Here is a 21,248-nt window from a genome sequence, read left to right on the forward strand (position 1 = left end):
GGGTCACTTAACATCTCCATGAGTCTCAGTTTCCTCATCTGTAAAATGAGGGGCTAAGCTACATAATCTCTGAGATGCCATAAGTAAGAATGTGCACTTCAATATGGATTAAAAAAGCTGTAAAGGCACAATTTGAGTTTAAGGTAACTCCCCTCCCCTTTTCCCTCTTTCTTTGAAAAGAGAATGTATAAAGGGTTTGGTTTTTTTTTTAATATATTGATTTATATCTAATATAGACAATGTACTAATCAACCTAATAGTAAAAGTAGCCTGAAGCCTTCAGACAGCTGAAAACTTCTTTTTTAATGGGATTTACTGTCCTGTGAGATTTTTTAAAGTTAATAAGCATTGGATGATAGATTTATAACTGAATGAGACCTAAGAGGACATCTAGTGCAATCCCTCTACTTACAGATGCCAGAGCTCAGGCCTGGAGAGCTTAAGTGATCTGCCCAAGATGATGGTGCCTTACTGACCATGGATGCCTCTAAGGAGACATATAATGAGAAAACTTTATAGGTGATGGAGAGGTAACCCGTGTTGATGGGCCCTCCTTAAAACCTCATTTCTCTGCACAGGCCATTCTGAATCTTATATTATTACATAATGACATAGGATTTAAAACTCTTTTAAGAAATAGTGCATGCTAAGATATAATTCTGTGAGTCTCATAGTTTAAGACCAAAAAAAAAAAAGAAACACCCCAACTTGCTCCTCTAACTAAAGGAAATTGCAAGACCCTTGTAGCCCAGTAGGTGTCAATAGAGCCATTATTTAAGGACAGATTGTGTCTCTGTTTATGGACTTTAATGGAATAAATGACAATCAGAAGAGGGCAAATGGTTTTGTACCTTGCTCATGAAAATCATGATAATTGACATTAAGCTTAGAAGTTACATTGTCACCTCAGATTCAGTATGGTGAAAATGATGCCCTTTTGCAATGACTTCTTATACATAACACTTTCCAATTACTATGGGCATTTCCTACCTGGCTGAGCTTCACATCAAAGGATTTTGAAATGGAAAGGCCCTTCTTGGAGTTATCTAATCCTACCTGCTTATTTCATAGATAGAGGCATGACCTTCTCAAGGTCACACAAGTAGAAAGTGTCCCTCTCATTCCAAAGTCACTCTCTCCACTACCTCATGTTAAAGAGGCCCTTGAACTTGTCTTTTTGAGTTGCCATATTTCCCCAAAACAATGGACCCAGAGCATGCAGGAGGCCCTGAATATATCAAGGACAACACACTCTCTGAACTGACGTGATTTATCATTACATCCCAAGCTGGACTACCTGTGTGTCCTTGGGATGCAAGACAAGAGCCAGTGAGTCTGTGCCAGGCTGGGATAATGCTCATGCATCTGGGGCCCTTTGCAAATAAGCAGACCCTACTATCTCCATGACCTTTGCCATCACGTTGCTCCTCCCTATGGGGAGTGGTCTTGTCTTTTTTTTCCACCTTTACTGCACCGTTCCCCATCCTACATGACACTCTTTCCTGGTATCCCCTTCTCCCTTTTCCTGCTATTATAAAAATGTAAACTTTTGTAAAGACTAGGAACCCTTTGGGTCCCACATATATGTGCTGTGTCATCCAAGATGGTGTGCCTTTCATTTGTGTCTTTGTTATGTTAACTACTTCCTAGAGACTTCCCACCTGATCCCTCCTCAAAACCATTCTCAACATGGACTCCAAAAGAGAGCCACCACTTTCCAGTTGTTAAGTCTTTATCTCTAGATATTGTTGGTACTTTGTGTGTACTTTCTATCTATTAGTTTGCATGTTATAAGCAACAGGAGACATGAGCTTTTTAAGCCCAGAGATTACTATTTTATTTTGTCCTCATACCCAGTGTAGGCACAATATTTCTTGAGTTGTCCAGTTTCCATCGGAACTTGCTGCCTTACTCCTCTCCTTGAGACTTTACTGCGCTGAAGTCTTTGCTGTAACAATATTCATAGAATAACTTCTTTCTCCCATCCATCAAAGAAGCCTCCACTTCTTTTGAACTGTAGTTTAGGACCACTGCCTCCAGAACTTTTAATCATTAACAACTAACACTATTTTCAAACTCAGGATATCATTTCTGACCTACTCTTAGACTCCTAACACACTCTTGATCTATAATATTGGTAGTTTTCATCCCTCATTTATTTAGTTCACCTTTTTCAGGACAGAGAGCCAGTCTAATCTTTACTTTGTACCCCTGGAGTGTGTATAGTAGTACATTTTACCTTGTGTGTACTAAATAACTCATGTTTGATACTGTACAAAATATAAAGTAGGAAGTAGGTTCAGTTAGATGGAAGGTTAGTAAAAGCTACCATTGGCTCAGACTCCATATTATTAGAACTTGAAAAGACAGGCAAGTCCTGATTAGTGCAAATGATGAATCCCCTGAAAGTGGTTGCATTATTCCAATTGGCACTGCATATTTCCATGGGATATTTCCAATTATGATATTTTACATAATTATACCTTCAAATAGTATGAATTCTAATGCATACAACCACTTCAGGAGATTTTTTTATTCAAAATAATCAGGACCTAGCTGTATTGTGTAGGATCCATCTAATGGCTTTGATTGCAATGTAATTTAAAGGGTTAGTTTTTAGAAAAAATAGAGTTTATTTTATGTTGTCTTTGTTGACAAGGCAAATGGGTATTCTTAATTCCTGTTTGTAATAACAAGTAGCAAGTATATTTGCTAATACCTATATCAAAATTTTCATGTTGTGGTGGTACATTTGATATAAGGAAAGGGCAAAGTTATTTCAGTTTTGTCATGAGGGAGTGAAATAAATTTTAAGTAATATTTAAAAACTAGACCAGCCTAATAACAAAAATCGATAAGTTAATAACAACAATAATAGCTATAAATAATAATTACTGTATTTTATAATTATTATCTTATTGGACCTTCACAACAACCCTGGGAAGTAGGTGCTATTATTATTTCCATCTTATTGATGAGGAAATGGACACCAAAAAAAATGTTAAGAGACTTGGCAAGGGTCACAGAGCTAGTGTCTGAAGCCAGATTTGAAATGACATCTTCCTGACTCCAAGCCTAGGGCTGCCACTATAGCTGCCCTGTAGCAAAAGTGACCAAGTACTCTGAATAGGTCTGTAAATAAAGGAATTTGCCATTATCCACAAATGTGAGTGTCTACAAAAGTCTTTCACTTTCCAATTTTGCTTAAAATTATATTTTAGGTTATAAATTTGTAAACTACTTAGAAGATAATTATTCTAAGGAGAGCTATAGTATTTTAGAACTGATACCAAACTAAATCTATGTGAGGATCAATATGAATGGTATGTTTGAATTCACTGTTTTCTTTTAGATGTCTATAGACATAGATATATATGGATACACACACATACATACATATATATACATATATATATATATATATCTTTTTTTTTTTTGCCTTTTAGAGGGCAATTGGGATTAAGTAACTTGCCCAAGGTTACACGGCTAGTTTTTTTGTGTGGGTGTTAAGTGTCTGAGGCCGGAACCAAACTCAGGTCCTCCTGACTCCAGGCCAGCACTTTACTCACTGCGCCACCTAGCCTCCCCTATACATATATTTTTTATCTAAGAGGCCAGCAATTTTTTAAAATCTGATCATCAATATAGCCTTGATATCTCAACATGAATGTCTCATTAGCATCTGAAGCTCAATATGCCCCAAATAGAACTTGGCTAAACCTGTTCTCACACTCTACGCCTCCTTCTTTATTCACCTATATCTGCTGATGACATATTATACTCCCCACTTATCCAGGTCTGAAACTTCAGAATCATTTTGAACTTCTCTTACCCTCATCAGCCACATTCATTGAGTTATAAATTCCTTTATAATTTCTGTACCTGAGGTTCTCCTGAAATCCCTTCCTTTTCTTCCTACCATCACTACTACTACTCAAATCCAGCCCATTGGCTAAAATAGCATGTTTCTCATGGCTTTTTTACCTGTCTTATTCTATGCTCACAAAGGTTTTAAAATGCATTTACTCCTGTTTTGTTTGACTTCCTAATGTAGACAGACAGATAAAGCATTTATTAAACACTGGACTAATTAATAATTAATTTTAAATAACAAAATTTCTTTTCTCTCCAACTCTCCAACCAAAGTGAAATTCCTTTATTGAATGTATACAAAAATGTATATGTTATATTCTGCATCCTAAATCTAGCAACCCTTTGACAGGAGACAAATCGTATGTTTCAACATCAATCCACCATAATTATGAACGGTCATTATATTGCTCATAGTTCTTATAGTTTTCAAAGTTATTTCTCTTTATAGTAGTGTTGTTATTGTATAAATTGTTTTCCTGGCTCTTCATTTTAGTCTTCATCAGTTTTTAAAAGTCTTCAGAATTGTTTCTTTTTAAAAATATTTATGTTCTGGTATTAATTATTCTTCTGGTTCTGTTTACTTCACTCTGTATCAGTTCACGTAAGTCTTGCCATGTCTCTTTGAAATTATCTATTTCCTCATTTTTATATTACAATAATATTCTATCACATTCATATACCACAACTTCTTCCACCATTCCTCATTTGATGGATATTCCTTTAGTTTCCAGTTTTTGTCACCACAAAAACAGTTGTATAAATATTATTAAAGAGCTAATACCTTTTTGTATTCCTTTTATCTTTTGGGGGGGGGGGGGGTAATAGGCCGAGCAGTGGTTTGGTTGAGTCAAAGGGCATCTACTGTTTAATATAATTTTGTGTATAATTCTAAGTTGCTTTCCAGAATGGTTGTATCCATTGTTTGAATCTACCAACAAATATGTAGGAGGGGAAAAGGAAAGGATACATTAGGGAAGAATGGGACAAAAGATGGAGAAATTTGTTAACAGACATAATTAAGTTGTGCAAGTGGAACTATATATAAAAATGAAAGGAGTATTGAACTTCACTTTCATCTAAACTGACCAAAAGGAAGTAGTACACACACACACACACACACACACACAAGTTTAGTATAAGAATATATTTCACCTTAACAGAGATAGAAATAGAAATAGGAAGTGAAAAAAAGGGAGTATAAAAGGGAAGGTGGGTTCATGAAGTGATGATTAGTCATAGGCAAAATAAACTGTAAGCTTGGAGAAAGGACAGCTAAATGGGGGGAGGGAGGGGAAGGAAAGAATAACAATTTGAAATAAATAGGGAGTAAACAGTGAAAAAAAAAGAAAGTAAGATAATAATAGCATGGAGAAAAATAAATACTAGTGAATAGGAACAATTACAATTATGAATATGAATGGGATTAATTCACCCATAAAACAGAAAATATTTGCAGAAAGAATTGGAAGGCAAACTCCAACAAAATGTTGTTCACAAGAAACACACTTGAAACAACTTCTGTGTACTTTAAGGAAAAAGTAAATAAATTATGAGGAAAAATAAACAGTAAAACTGTAATAGTGGGGGAATCTAATTTGCCACTATCAGGCAGTCCTAAAGAAATCTAACCAAAATATAAACAAGATAGAAGTTAGGAACCTGAATAGAATTTCAGAAAAATTGGTTATGCTAGACCTTTGGCAATTATTGAATAGAAATGGAAAGGAATATCCATATTTCTCAGCTGTGCATGGCACCTTTATAAAAATTGATCATGTCTTGAGACATGAAAACCTCCTAAACAAATGCAGGAAAAATATACACACTTCTTTCACTGACAACAATGCAATAAAATCTATATTAAATAAAGGAAGGGCCGCTGAAAATTAAAACTCAACTGGAATAAATAACTTAATCCTAAAAAATTGATGGGTCAAGGAATATAAAAATGACAAGAAGTTTCAATAAAGATATTGACAACAAGAGACAATATACAAATTTTTGGGAAGGCAGCCAAAGCAATTTTTAAGAATATTTATTATATAGATATTTTATTAAAATGTTTATTTTACATTTATTTTATTTAAAAATTTATGTCTCAACATTTTTATGAACAAAATAGAGAAAAAACAGACAGTGAATTGGGAATACAACTAATAATACTATAAAAACAACACTTTTTTTAAAAAGCTAATTAAGTACCAAAAATGTATAATTTGGATTAGAGATTTAGAATATCTATCTGAAAATCAAAGACATGATTAACAATATTGAAAACAAACAACAACAAAGCCATTGAATTAGGAGATGACTTTAAAAAATAAAATAGATGAGCTATTAGGTAATTTGAGTAAAAAAAGAAAGATGAAAACTATATTACTAGTAGGAAAAATAAGAAAAGACTCAAAACAAATTAATAATAAATAAGGATAGTATTCCAAACTATTTTGCCCAACTATATGACAAAAAAACTGACAAATAAAATAAATGGGTATTTACAATAAATATAAATATCTACATAAACATAACAATAGAGAATAAATAACACAATTTCAAAGGAAGAAAGTAAATAAATAATAAATGAACCTGAAGAAAAAACTCCAGGACCAGACTGACTCACAAGATAATTCTATCAAACATCAAAAGAATAAAAATTAGAGGCAGCTAGGTGGTGCAGTGAATAGAGCACTGGCCCTGGAGTCAGGAGGACCTGAGTTCACTGGCCTCAGACACTTGATACACTTAATAGCTATGTGACCTTGGGCAAGTCACTTAACCCCAATTGCCTTGCCTTCCCCCCTCCCAAAAAAATATTTTTAATCAAATTAATAATTAAAAGAAAAATTCCAATAAACTGCAGTTAAATAGCAAATAAGTGATCCTACCAAATTCCTTCTATTAGATATGGTCTAGATATATAAAGCAGGAAGAATTAAAACAGATAAAACTATAAATCAATGTCCCTACTGAACATTGATGCAAAAATTTTAAGTAAAATATCCACATCACAAGGATTCTATACTATGTCCAGGTTGTATTTATAAAAATAATTCCAGGTTTGTTTAATATTAGAAATACTATAAACTTAATCATATTATTAACAAAATAAAAATCATATGATTACATCAATAGATATAGAAAAAGCCTTTTACAAATACAATGTCCATTTCTGTTCAAAAGCACTAGAAAACATAGGAGTAAATGGTCCTTAAAGTAATAAATAGTATTTATCTGAAACCAAGAGAGACCGTTATATGTAATGGAAATAAATTAGAATCCTTTCTAATAGAATCAGAAGTGAAACAAGGATTACTACTGTCATTTGACAAATTACTACAAAAGTATAATTTTTGCAGGTGATGTGATGATGTACTTAAAGAATTCTAAAGAGTCAACTAAAAAATTAATTAAAACAAAAACTTTAGGAAACTTGCAGATTTGTAAAATAAATCTATATAAATCTATAGCATTTCTGTTTATTGCCAATAAAATGTTACTAGCTGTTTAACCTTGTGCAAATCATTCAACCTCTGTTTGCCTCAGTTTCCTCAGTTGTAAAAAGGGATAATAATAGCCCCTTCTTCCCAGGATTGTTGTGAGGATCAAATAAGATTATATTTGTAAATCACTTTGAACAGTACCTGGCACATTTTAGATGTTATGTGAATGATGATGATAATAATAATGATTATTTTACATTGTAGTTTAAGTGTATCTCCCACATCTCCTCAATTACATTGTTAACTCCTAAAGGGGAAGAGATCCTATCTTCTCTAGATTCCCTACTCCCCCACCCCACTCCTTAGCATGGTGTCTTGCCTATAGTAAATCTTAATAAATTTTTGTTGAGTTAAATATGGAATGTCAGTTCCTACTCAGAATTCAGTTGCTCATTTCATTTTAATGTATACATTTCAAAAAGGTTTTCTGTATTGAAAATTTGCACTAAATAAAAGTATAAAATTAGAGCATAAAGCACAGAGCACAGCCCCTGAGACTAAAAGTAGGCTTAGTAGATAGGAAATTACCTTTCCCAATGGCCCATTCATTTTTAAAACTAGGTTGAAAGCTAAAAGGAAAATAACTTCATCTTGCCATGAGTCCCTTTAAATTTTACTTGTGATTAGGTAGTTACCAGCATTCCAAAAATGACTGGGTTTTTTTTTTTTTATTGGCCCCTTCCAATATTGCCTTTGACAACATGTATTCACCACCAGTCTCCAACTTTTCAAATGTGCCTAATACTTTATGGAGTTTTTAGAGATTTTCCATACTTGGCTTAACAGTTATCAACAAAATAAAATAACATAATAGGAGTTTACATCAAATATGGTCCCTTTGATAAGATAGGATAAATGAGGTAGAATGTTATAGTGGAAAGAATTTTGTAACTGGAGTCAGAGAACCTAGGTTCAAACCCTAACTTGACTTCTTAACTACCATTGTGACCCTAGATGAGATACTTACCTCAGGGCTTCAGTATACTGATGGGTAAAGTGAGGCAGTTAGACTAGGTCAATTAACAAGCATTTCTTAAGAGCCTGCTATTTGCCAGGCACTATGCTAGGCACTGGGATACAGTTGTTGTTTGTTGTTTGAGGAGGCCTATGACATTGGGAAGGTGATGTCATGACTTGCAAGTGAACTAGATTTAAGTGAGTCAGGACTGTGCAAAGTCACAAGACTCTCTCCTCCAGAACCATCTGGATCCAGTGGCAAGATACAGATCAGGATGACTGCAGACAGTCCCACTGGGATACAATGAAAGAGATGAAACCATCTCTACCCTAAAGGTAGACTCTAAGAACTAGAACACAGACTCTAATCACAGACTAATCTAGATCATAGACTCTAAGAACTAGAACAGACCTTAGGGGCTATTTAGTCCAAATTGTGCCTGCTGAAGAATCCTATCAGTCATATCCCCAACAAGTGAAATTCTCAAATTCTGTGATTCCAAGAGATAGGAAATGGAGGATAGATAGAGATTTAGTGTTTTAAGCATATTAAATCGTTTAGGGAATATTCCTTAACTATTTAAAGTTTCAGGATCTGACTAAAATATTTGTGTGTGTGCCCTTTGGTCTAATTCAAAATGTAGAATCCTTACAAATGAACTTAGCTTCCTATAGGCTTAAGTTGGTTTGTTTTGTATTTTTTTTTTTTTTGGTTTTTGGGTTTTGGGTTTTTTTGCCCTTTTTGGAGGGCAATTGGGGTTAAGTAACTTGCCCAAGGTTACATGGCTAGTTTTTGTGTGTGTGTTAAGTGTCTGAGGTCAGAACCAAACTCGGGTCCTCCTGACTCCAGGGCCAGTGCTTTACTCACTGTGCCATCTAGCCATCCCTATAGGCTTAAGTTTTTATTCCTAGCTGTAGAGATAAAAGTTTTTCCTCACTTTTAGTTTTCATATATGTCGTATTTCCACAAATAGAAATGTTTTGGACGGCGAAAGTTGCTTTGTTTTTGTTCTTTTTTATTGATGCATTTTGGCTTTACAACCACAGTAATTTCATGATAAACCCTTCCTTCATTAAACCTTTCCTTACAACCTGGAAAAACAATTAAAGAAATATGTCAAAACTATCATTTCTAGTAGAATAAGCAGTATTTTGCATCAGTATTTCATACTGAGGGAAGAGATGTCCATTTCATCATCTATTCTCTGGGACCAAGATTAGTCATTGCAATTAATGTTGATTTCAGATGCCTTTTATTTAGTGTTATTTTCATTTACATTATTATAGTCATTGTTTATTGGTCTCCGGGTTCTGCTTACTTTATTCCGCACCAGGCCACTCAAGTGTTCCCAATGTTTCTCTGAATTCCTCATATTTATCCTTCTTTTAGTACAACAATATTCCATTCCATAAACATCACAATATTTCAGCCATTCTCCAATTAATAGGCATCCACTCTGTTTCCAGTCTTCTGTTACCACTAAAAGAACTATGAATATTTTGTTCTGTATGGGACCTTACTTTTACCTCCTTGAAGTATATGCACAATAGTGAGAAAGAATTGTTTTTCATAGCTAGTAGTACAAAATTTGCTGTGCTTTCAAATGTCTTGGTTGTAGTCCTAACAAAACCGACTCACAATACAATTCAAAGAAATAGTGTTACAAGTGTTAGTTCCTTCAGAATTTATTGAAATCTTGTGGCAAGATGATAATAATAATAAATTGTGGCAATACAACAGAGGTCAAATATTGAGTTTAACATGCTTAAGTGTAACAGAATTAAAATTTCAGCTAGAAATATCCTTGGAGAGTAGTAAATTGTCTGATACAGTAGTCTCTACTACACTAATTCATTGAGCTTCTTACTAATTTAGATCAAAGCAGCTTGGAAAGGTCACTGAAACCATGTTATGCTAATATCTGTCACCAGTGTGTACAGAAAGGCCCAAGTGTAGCCTAGAATGTAGTGTGTTTGGTCCTTGAATTTCTTTGATCCTTATCTAGAAACTTTGCTTGCATATGTCATTTGATTGAGGTATGGTCTTTTATTACTGCAATTAAATCTTTTCAAATGCATTGCATTATCTCCACCTTAGCTAAAAGTCCTGACCATTGTTTAAGAAGTTAGGTAAGTAATTTGTGAGATGATGTGGTTGACTTTAGGCTCCCCTTCTCTTCCCCACACCGCCTGCATGTGATTTCTTGGACAATTTTCATTTAAATCTCACCAAACAGAGTAATGGTCTTGAAGTTTGTTTAGTCCTTTGACTTCCTTTATCACCCGGAGATGGCAAACATTCTGTTGCTAACTTGAAGTGGCTCCAAGCAGCAAGACTTGGAGGATATTAAACCAGTAAAAGCTTATCAACTGATTCATTGATATGCTGTAAATTCCAGCCTTTTCATTTTGCTTTTGAGAGTTTCCATAAGTCAACACATTAGTAAGCAATTTGCTGACATTAAGATGGATCACTTTAAAAGGTCTCCTTGGTAGACAAAGTTCACCTGGGTGCTTTTGTTAGGAGAATTTTTTTAATGTGTATCTGGTATGTTACTTGTAAATGACTGATAATTGCTTCATATATTAATAGCCCAATGTCTTAGTTACTTAACTAAATCATATATTTCAAATATATAGGATATTTTTATGTACATAAAGAAAAACACAAAACAGGAATTCTCCCTTTTCAAACTTTTATTTCCCTGTGATTGGAATGTTTCTGTTGAGTCAAATTATTTTAAGCATTACTCTTTACTAAAATCAATTAGAATTTTTTTTTCTTTTTATCGAATTCTGCTTCTCAAATTACCAGAGATAATCTAAACACAATATTTAGTGAAGTAATGGGATAAAGAAAGAAAAAAAATTAAACATCAGGATTTAACAGCTAACATAAGACTGATTCCTCTTGGCCCTGCTCCCTTCCCACCCTTACCTCCCCCCCCACACCACCCCCTTAATCCAATAATGCCTAATATGGTACACACAACCAAGACAAAATAAATATATGCTGAAATGCAGCTTGGAAGGTAGGGAGTGGTAGGCAAAGACACTGAAACAGAAGACCTTAATTCAAATCCTTCCTCTGAGAGTAACTGTGGGACCCTGGGCAAGTCATCTTGCCTCTGTTAAACTTAGTTTCCTCAACTATAAAATGGGCACGATCATAGCACCTTCCCTCCAAGGTCCTTGTGAGGACCAATGAGATAACAAATGTATAGTGCTTTGTAAATCTTGAAGCACTATATAAATGCTGATATTGTTATTATTTAATCCTTTCATACTTTAAATAATAGTCAAATTAATTTGCTTTTCAATCAGAAATATACTTCAGATAATATGTGTGGTAAAGATTTGCAATAGAGGTAATATACCATAAACTGTTGTTTAGCCACTTAATAGAGTATGTTATCATTTAACCATAGTTCTGGAAGTGACCTGGAGAATCATGAAAATAAAGCTCTTTACCCTATTCTTTAAATACTTCAATGAATCTATGATCTCATCCATGAAGATTATTTCCCCAAATGGTACAATTTGCAATTTCACTCATACCCTCTTATCCTATGTAATTATTGTCCATTGCTACCCATATGTTCTCCTTTGAAGATTTACTTAATATGTTAGTCACATTTTTTTCAATCAATCCATTTACAATCAATAAGCATTTAAGCACCCACTATGTATTGTAATGTTCTAGGGATGCAAAGAGAAAATCTCTGCCCTCAGGAAAGGAATTCTGGAGATCTTTCTCTTAAGTCTTCTGACATTCCATGGATACCAGTAAAGTATTCCAGCTGCCACATTTTTTATTCCTCATCAAATCTGTTTAATATTTTTATGCTGTTTGTTACTTGAAAGTCATCATCAATAGTATGCTATACCTACTTAGGCCCACTATGTATCTTTTTACACCACCCTTTAGGTTACTTGAAATCTTGATTCTTTGGACTTTGTGATGATCTACCCTATTCTTTAAAACCTTAAAAGAGAAAATTCAGAACTCATCTTGATATCTTCAAAATCTTACCACCTCTATACACAAGAAGTCATCTGCAATTGAAATCAGTTCCCTCTTCAAATCAAATCAGTAACTATTGAGTACCTACTATGTGTGAGGCATAATGCTAATTTTGAAGAGGCCAGAGTGGAGCAGAAAAGTTGATTTTAACCCTCTAGTTGGATATTTACTGTCTGCTTAGGGAGACAAGACAAAGATACAGGACATAATAACAATGCCAGGCAAAAAAATGCCAGGTGAAATTATAGTCAGTACAATGAGATCTCTGTGGCCTTTTCTCCATCCTCCTCCTCCTCCTTGGCCTCTCTGTAGACTTTGATGCTGTCAGTCACCTCTACCTCCTCCTGGAGACGCTCTCTAGACACTGCTCTCTCAGGTTTTCCTCCTCCCTATCTGACTGACTGCTCTGTCTCAGCTTCTTTGCTGGTTCTTCCCATAGGTCATGATCTCTAAGTGGGTATCCTCCAGAGTCCTATACTGAGCCTTCTTTCCTCCTTCTATACTATCTTATTTGGGTTCAGTTACTGTTCCTATGCAGGTGACTCCCAGACTCAAATGTCCAGTCCCAACCTCTCTCCCAAGCTAGCCATGCATGCCTTTTAGATGTCTTGTCCTGGATGTTCCATAAACATCTCAAACTCCACATACTCCAAACAAAACTCACTGACCTTCTCCCCGAGTTCTCTTGCTTTCTGAATTTCCCCATTACAGTTGAGTGCACCACAATCCTTTCAGATTCAAAATCAACATCATCCTTAACGTCTTATTTGTAATCACCACACATAGCTAGTCAGTTCTTGTCATTTCTGCCATCATAACATCTCTTATATACATCCACTTGTCTCTATTCACACAACCACCACCTTAATTCAGGCCCTCTTCTCCTCTTGCCTGTTATATTGCAGTAGCCTTTCAATTGGGGTCTCTAGGTCTGACCATGTCATATTCTCTCTCCCTTCCCCTTCCCAATGAGCTCCAGTAGCTCCTTCTTGATCCCCAAGATCAAATATAAGGTCCTCTAATACTTAAAACTCTTCATAATCTGACCCTTTCCTAACTTTTCAGCCTTAAACTATATCCAGCAACAACTTGACTTTCCTCAATTATGACGTATCATCTCCTTTCTGTGTCTTTGCACTGGTTTCTCTCCACACCTAGAATACTCTGCCCTCTTACCTCTACTTAGCTTCCTTGGATTCCTTCAAGACTGTTCAAATCCAGCATTCTGCAAGAGACCTTTCAAAAAAAAAAAAACCCACCTCCACTGGTACTTTCCCTTCACATTACCTTCCATCAACTCTGATAGCGTAAATCTTAAACCATTGTTTAAGAAAAGAGATTAGCATGCTTTTCCAAATATTTTTTGAATCAAAAATGTATCTTAAAACATACATGGGAAACATGCCTTTTTGGAATGTTTAGCAGATCCCATTGCTAGGTATATACCCCAAGGAGTTAAATAATAAAGAGAAATATCCCCATATACACCAAAATATAGAAGCACTTAGTGTAATGGCAAAAATTAGAAAGCAAAGTGGGTACCCCTGGATTAGGGAATGTCTAACAAATTGTGGTACATGAATGTAATGTATATTACCTCTTGGTAAGAAATGATAAATACAGAGCCCACAGGAAAACTTTGCAAAATGAAGTAAGAAGGACCAAGAAAACAACGTACACAATGACAGCAGCAATAAATGAAAAGAACAATAACAAATCAAAACTGAATGTTGTGAAGTTATAATGATGAAGCTTGACCACAAAAAAGAGATATGAGAGTGCGCCCCTCTCCCTTCTTTGTAGGGTTAGGGGACTGTGGGGGCCTGAACATAGTCTATAATTATAGTCAGACTTGTAAGGTGGTTTTGCTAGACTGGTTTTTTCCCCCTTGATATAAAGGATGGATCTTAGGGACATGTAAAATGAGGAGGTTAGACTAGATGGCCTCTGAGATACCTTGAGTTCTGGCTTTATGAGGAGAAGGATCATATAAAAATAAAATAAAAAATTTTAAATATACAAAAAAATTAAACTGTATTTAATAATTTCTGAGAAAAAATTTAAAAACAGCAGTTCTCTGACATCTTTTCTCACTATCTAGGTAACTATTGTCATTCCTACTCCTTCCTGTTGAAGGCTTCTAAGAAAGACTACTCCTTTTTAAACTTTGATATTAAAAAAAAAAAAACACATGCACAAGATTCCCTTCCTCCAGAGACATGATTTGGCACCAAAACCCAAGTAGTGTATTTCACACTGGGTTCTAATAATATCTGAGGACTTTAGAGTTTTACCAAGTTTTACAAAGTGCTTTACTCTTATAATCTCAGTGGATATTCACAACCACAGGTATCATCCCCATATAGAAAATAAGGAAACTCAAACTTAGTGACATTGACCATGGTCTGGTAAATGGCAGAAGCCAACTTGAACTCCTGTTCTCTGACTCCAAGTCCAGTGTTCATTCTTTTACAAAACGCTGCCTCTCAAAATTCCTCCTTCGTAGATTTTATTTTTCCCTCCAGCATTATACCTGCTAGAATGATGAAGTTTTTAATGCTGCTTGCAGAATCACCTTACTGGAATTAGAGATCCAAGGGCAAAACACAGCATCAAAATGGATTTTACTTATCTGAATTTCTCCCATTCAACTTTAAAAAAAATAAAGAATTTATTATCCACTTATTTTTAAGCAAAACAGATTTATGTGTGTGTATAAAATTCATTTTACATATGGTAAATCCAAAGTATCTTATTATTTATTCCCTCTCTATTCTTTTACCATTCTTTGTCTACTCAGTTCAGTATGTATACATTTTTCCTTTTATGTAGTCAGTACATATACTGTTCTGCACATTTTATTTTCTTTGTTTTATATCATTTCATATTCATCTTTATATTTCTCTTATTTTCAATTTACCTATGTCAACTCTCTAAATAAATAAAATTTCTAAATGACCCTCAGTCCTGGCCAATATTCTACTGCCATAGTGCTGACACGGAGTGGCCACCAAAAAGGTAGCAGAGAATAACTAAGAAGCATGCAATATTTACATTGTCTACAGACATTAACTGTGGAAACTCCATCTGTCCAACAACCAATCAGTCGACGTGCCATGAGAGAAACTGAACTACATATCAGTGTTTCCTGTGAAATATTAACACAGCCAAAGGAAGGTCTTCAGCAAGTTGGGTAGATCCTCACTAAAGGATGTTTGAACAAAGACAGGAATTGTAGAGAATGAGGAGTTATGCATCTGTACCTGTGGAAGGGAAGAAGCGCTCAAACTGATGAGATCATAGATTGAGTGAAGTGGTTATCACTTTACATGTCCCTGAAGTGTTCCATTACACTGATACACTATAGTTTACTTAGTGATTCACCAATTAATGTTTAGGTGGTTTAACATTCTTTGCACCTAAAAACTGCTAGATAGATCTTTAAACCTGTATCTGCTGAGAAGCAGTGTGGAGTAGTAGATAACATGGTGTGGGTTCAAATTCTACCTAGCTATGTGACTGAGCAATTCACTTAACCTCTCTGAGCCTCAGTTTCCTCATCTGTAAAACTGCCATCATCAATTAGCAACCCCTCTTCTTTTGACATTTATACCATTCAAATATATCACCCAATCCAGATCCTGGTGGTAATTATTGACCAACTTCCAGAACATTCTTTCTTCTTCAGTGAGTCCAGGGACTTGTTCAAAGTCTCTGTGTCTCCTCTCCATCTTCTTAGTAGGAGACTTCAACATATTTGCAGTTCAATCAGATATCCTAATTTCTCAATTCTTCAATCTGTTCAACATGCATGACCTACACATAGGAACAATCTTACCCTTTGATCTTGCCATCACCCAGAAGGATTCCACCTCTATGTTTAACAACCCCAACATCTGACCATAATCTTTTATTATTCCATCTTTCTTTTTGTCTTATTACACACACACATACAAACACACATACTCTTTTCCCATTCAACAATCTCTAATCTGTCCATCCCTCAGTACTTTCCCAAATCATCATTCATGCTCTGGCTACCCTCTCCTCCCCAGTCTTGACCTCTTGGTGCATCAGTGCAGTCTATATTATGTTCTGCTCTCATATCCCCGGCACACTTGTCATATTGTTGATCAAGCCTTGCCAGACCCCAACCATGTATCACTCCCACCATCTCTTTCCTCCATTCCTGTTCACATAATACTCAATGGATCTGGAAGAAATCACAAAACCATGTCAAACTGACCCACTACAAATGTATACTCTCAACTAGGCCCCCTCTGAAGCAAGGCAATCCTACTCCTTTATCACTTTGCATTCAACAAAGTATTTGTTCCAAATCTTTTCTTCTCTCCAGATTCCCATGGCACCCTTTTCTCCTAATCTTCTCTCCTGAGAACCTGACCTCATACTTGGAGGCTGCTGGTGGCAAAGTGGCTAGAGTGTGGGCCCTGGAGTCAATAAGTGCTGAGTTCAAATCCAGCCTCAGACACTTTCTGGCTATGTGACCCTGGGCAAGTCACTTAACCTCTCTTTACTTCAGTTTCTTCAACTGCAAAATGAGGATAATAGTAACACCTACATCCCTACTTACATTTGTAAGAAGCACTTTGCATTGTGCCTGGCACATAGTAGATGTCATATAACTGCTTAGACTCTTCCCTTCCCCCTATTTCAGACAGAGAGAGAGCATTCATCCTGAGCTCCTTCTCCTTCAGTTTTTCTCATCTCACATCCATGACATCATTTCCTCTATCTCCTCTTTCATTCAGATCTCTGATTAAGAAGTAGCTCTTCTCTTTGGCAAGGCCATCCCCTTTGTTTGTCCCTTAATCTCATCTTCTCTTCTTTTTTTTAAGTAATATTCATCTACCCTTTCCCCATTGAGCAAATGAAAAACAAATCTCTCAATACATAGTTGCATAGTCTTGAAAAATAAATTCCCACGTTAGCCATGCCTGAAAATGTTTATCTCTTTCTGCATTTTAAGCTTGTTACCTCTTGGGCAGGGAGTATAGCATTTCATCTTCATCCTTTTGAACACATAATTTATCACTACATTGATCACAATTCTAAAGTTTCTCAAAGTTGACTTTCTCTATAATGTTATCATTGAATTGTTCTGGTTTTCACTTCACACTGCATCAGTTCATAGAAGTTTTCTCAGTTTCCTCTCTCTATATATAATATATTAATTATATTGATTATTATTTTATTTAATTAATTCTATTTATTAATTGTTTTATTTATTTAATCATATTATTATAGTGCATATTATATTATTTTATTGTTAATAATTAATATTTAATCATTGTTTGGTTATTATTTATTTAATTAATGATAATTATATTTATTCTTGATTATTTTAATTAATTATATTATATATTATTGTATTATAAATATATTATTTATATATTAATATAGTTAATTAAAATAGAAAAATATTTTCTATTTCATCCTTTCTTATGGCACAATAATATTCCATTGCATTCATATACTATAGTTTGTTTAGGTATTTCCCATTAGGAAGATACTCCTTTAGTTTCCAAATTTTGGCTACTATGAAAAGAGCTGCTTTAAATATTTTTTGTATATATATATCTTCTTCCTCTTTCTTTAATTTCTTTGGGGGTATAGGCTGAAAAACATTATATAGGTAGGTCCCAATTAAGGCAAACAATTCCACAGTGTTTACATTGTTCAAATTTGCACTGCATATTTGCATTGGACTAGAATCAGTTACTATGTTTTACATAAGTATAACTTTATAGTGCCAATTCAAATATAAGCAACCACTTCACAGATTCATTATATGTACTAATGAGTACACTATTTTCAATTAATTTTAATTGATTCTCTAAGGTTCTTTAAGTACACTATAATATCACCTGAAAAAATCAGTACTTTTTGTTTCTTTTTTGCCTATGCTTATCCTTTTGATTTCTTTCTTTTCTTTTTGCTATCATTGATATTTCTAGCACTGTGTTAAATAGTAGTAGAGATAAGAGGCATCCTTGCTTTACCCCTGATCTTACTGGAAAGGACTCTAACTTTTCTCCATTAAATCTCTTGGATTTAAATAAAAATACTATGTACTACATTAAAGAAAGATTCATTTGTTCCTATGATTTCTAGAGTTTTTAACAGAAATAAGTGCTGGATTTTTGCCAAAGCTTTTTTAGCATCTACTAACATCCTCATATTAGTCTTATTATTTATATTATGTACATGACTTACTATATTATTAGTCTTCTTTATTTTGAACCAGCCTTGAAATCTTGGTATAAATCCAAGCTGGTCATAGTGAATTATCTTCTTAATATGTTACTGCAACCTAGTTGCTAATATTTTATTTAAAATTTTTGTATCAATATCCCTTAGAGATTGGTAATCTTCTTTCTCTGTTTTCTCTCCCTAGTTTATATATCAAAACCATATTTGTGTTACAGCAAGAAAATTAATGGGTGCCTTCTCTTATTAGGGTAAACATTTTTACTATCTTTGGAATTAGTTCTTCAAATGTTTAATATATTTCACTGTGAAATCCATCTGGTCTTGGAGTTTTTTCTTTTGGAATTCACTCAAGGCTTGTTTGTTTTCTTTTTTTGGCTATGAAATTATTTAAATAGTATATTTCTTCTTTTCCTAATATGAGTATTTCATATTTTTGTCTATTAATCTGTTTCTCAGAGTTCAAATTTGTTAATATGCAAATGATCTATTATAATTTTTAATATTTTTCAATTTTTAATAATTATTTCATCTTCAATTGTTATACATTTTCCTTTTTCATTTTTATATGAACAATTTGGTTTTCTTCTCATTTTCTAATCGGGTTTTCTAACTCTTTATCTATTTTATTAGTTTCCCCCTCAAAAAAAATCTAACTCTTAGGTTTATTGATCAATTCAGTGGTCTTTTTTGCTTTCAATTTTATCACACTCTTCTTTGACTTTATTCTCTAGTTGGAAGTTTTTTATTCAAGTTTTTTTAATTATATAACGAATTCATTGATTTATTTTTCCCTTTTGTTGATGAAAGCATTTAGAGGTATAAATTTCCCTCTTAGAACTGCTTTAGCTGCATCCAATAAGTTTTGGTACATTGTCTCATACTTGTCATTTTTCTGTGATGAAATTTTTGTTGTTTCTATTGTATTTGTATCCCCAGAGTTAATTAACACAATGCCTGGCACATAGCAAACACTTAATAAATGACTTACCTATCTAAAATGCCCCACAGCCATTAGGGCAACTGACTCACCAAATTGTTTGATTTCTTACCTAGACCAAATTCAACATTTTGTTTGCTTTAAGTTAATCAGAAATTTCAAAATTAATAAATTTTTCTTCCTTTCTCAGTTCACAGAAATCAGCAACAGGATCTTGTCTTCATATGATACGAACATAGAAGAGCTCTTTTCAGAAATTGATTACTGCATAGCTGCCAATAGAAGCATTCTTCAGCAGTTTGAAAAAAGGCGTGATAAGGAAATTACCGAAGATGACTGGGAGAAAATACAAATGCAGGTGGGCTTAGAGGGTTACTGCTTTTTGTTTGTTTTGTTTTATTGAAGTAAACTCTAGCTGTACTCACTACCAGTAAGAAAGCAACACATTTTTGCAGGGGACAAGTAGATATGTTTTCTCTAACAGTGGTGAAGCAGGGTGGTAAGCCATTCATACTTGCCGGCCTTACCCTTCTACTAATTTATTTCCTGAATGGACTTCCTGTTATATAAAAAACTTTCTAGGAAGTTGTAAAGCAGCTAGAACGCTCAGAGGAGAGAGTGCAGGGCCTGGAGTCAGGAAAATTTATCTCTCTGAGTTCAAATCTGGCCTCAGACTCTTACTAGCTGTGTGACACTGGGCATGTCACTTAATTAACCCTGTTTGTCTCAGTTTCCTCATCTGTAAAATGAACTGGAGAAGGAAATAGCCAACCACTCTAGTATCTTTGCCAAGAAAACTCTAAATGGGGTCATGAAGAGTCAGACAGGACTGAACAACAGGAGTTGTAACAAAAGGATCTATAATTCTTTCTGCCTCTCCCCCTCCTCAAACCCCTAGTATTCTAACAAAACATCTTAGTGTAAAATCTCTTTTTCTTCTTTCCTCTCAGTTGCCTCTTCACAACTGCATTCTCACCTAAACTAGCAAATGCCAGTGCACAACTTTATAAAGACAATATAAACTTTAAAACAAAGAAATGTAAACAAACTTTTCCCAGGCTTAAGGGATGTGGGTTCAGGCTCCCATTGGAAAGTCCAAGGAGAAGATGGAGATATCATATTACAGTCTTGAGGGTTTCCAGGCCAACCCCACCCCTTCAGGCAGCTTTCTCTACCTGGATGTCCTCTCTCCAGGCTCCTCCCACCCCTTCCCTACCTGTAGAATCACCTCCAGTTCTGAGCTGAAGTACTGCTGCGCTCATTCAGAAAGATGAGGAACCCTGAGTCCTACGAGACTGTCAGAAACCTTCCCTGTTCTGCTTAATAAACAAGTGTTTATTGATGATGATGACGACAACAGCAATGACCTAACTACTTCCAGCTCTGGGATTCTGAATCAGAACCTGGACTGTGTCACCTCTGACCTCTGATTGTCACCCTGGGCAAGTCTCTTTGGGCCTTGATCTTCTTACCTATAGAATGTGTGGGTTGAAACAGATGATGGAGGAAGATTACAAGGAACTGGACTGGAAAAAAGCATTGAGCCCAGAGAACCCGGAAACTTATTTTAGCATAAAATATAAAGATGTCAAAAGAAGCTGGTAATTACCAGCTGGCAGACACATATAACTAAGTGGGGTTTTTATATGTTGATGAATAAGTTACTTCTGCTACTCAGTAAAAAGGAATCATTTGTTAGAAATATTCTGAATGAACTTTGTGG

General features: G+C 34.8%; 1 protein-coding gene across 1 annotated transcript in view; it reads left to right on the plus strand.

The window, feature by feature from the left end:
- Positions 1–21,248, plus strand: part of RNF32 (ring finger protein 32) — a 51,499-nt gene that overhangs the window by 28,873 nt on the left and 1,378 nt on the right. Inside the window, exon 7 of the mRNA XM_069085120.1 lies at positions 19,716–19,883. Within this exon, the coding sequence (XP_068941221.1) occupies positions 19,716–19,883 (168 nt within the window). The remainder of the gene's footprint in view (positions 1–19,715; positions 19,884–21,248) is intronic.

Source organism: Petaurus breviceps, unplaced genomic scaffold (assembly GCF_028583685.1).
Source record: "Petaurus breviceps papuanus isolate PSGF00001 unplaced genomic scaffold, PetGlider_PUasm1.0 115, whole genome shotgun sequence".
Classification (NCBI taxonomy): Eukaryota; Metazoa; Chordata; class Mammalia; order Diprotodontia; family Petauridae; genus Petaurus; species Petaurus breviceps.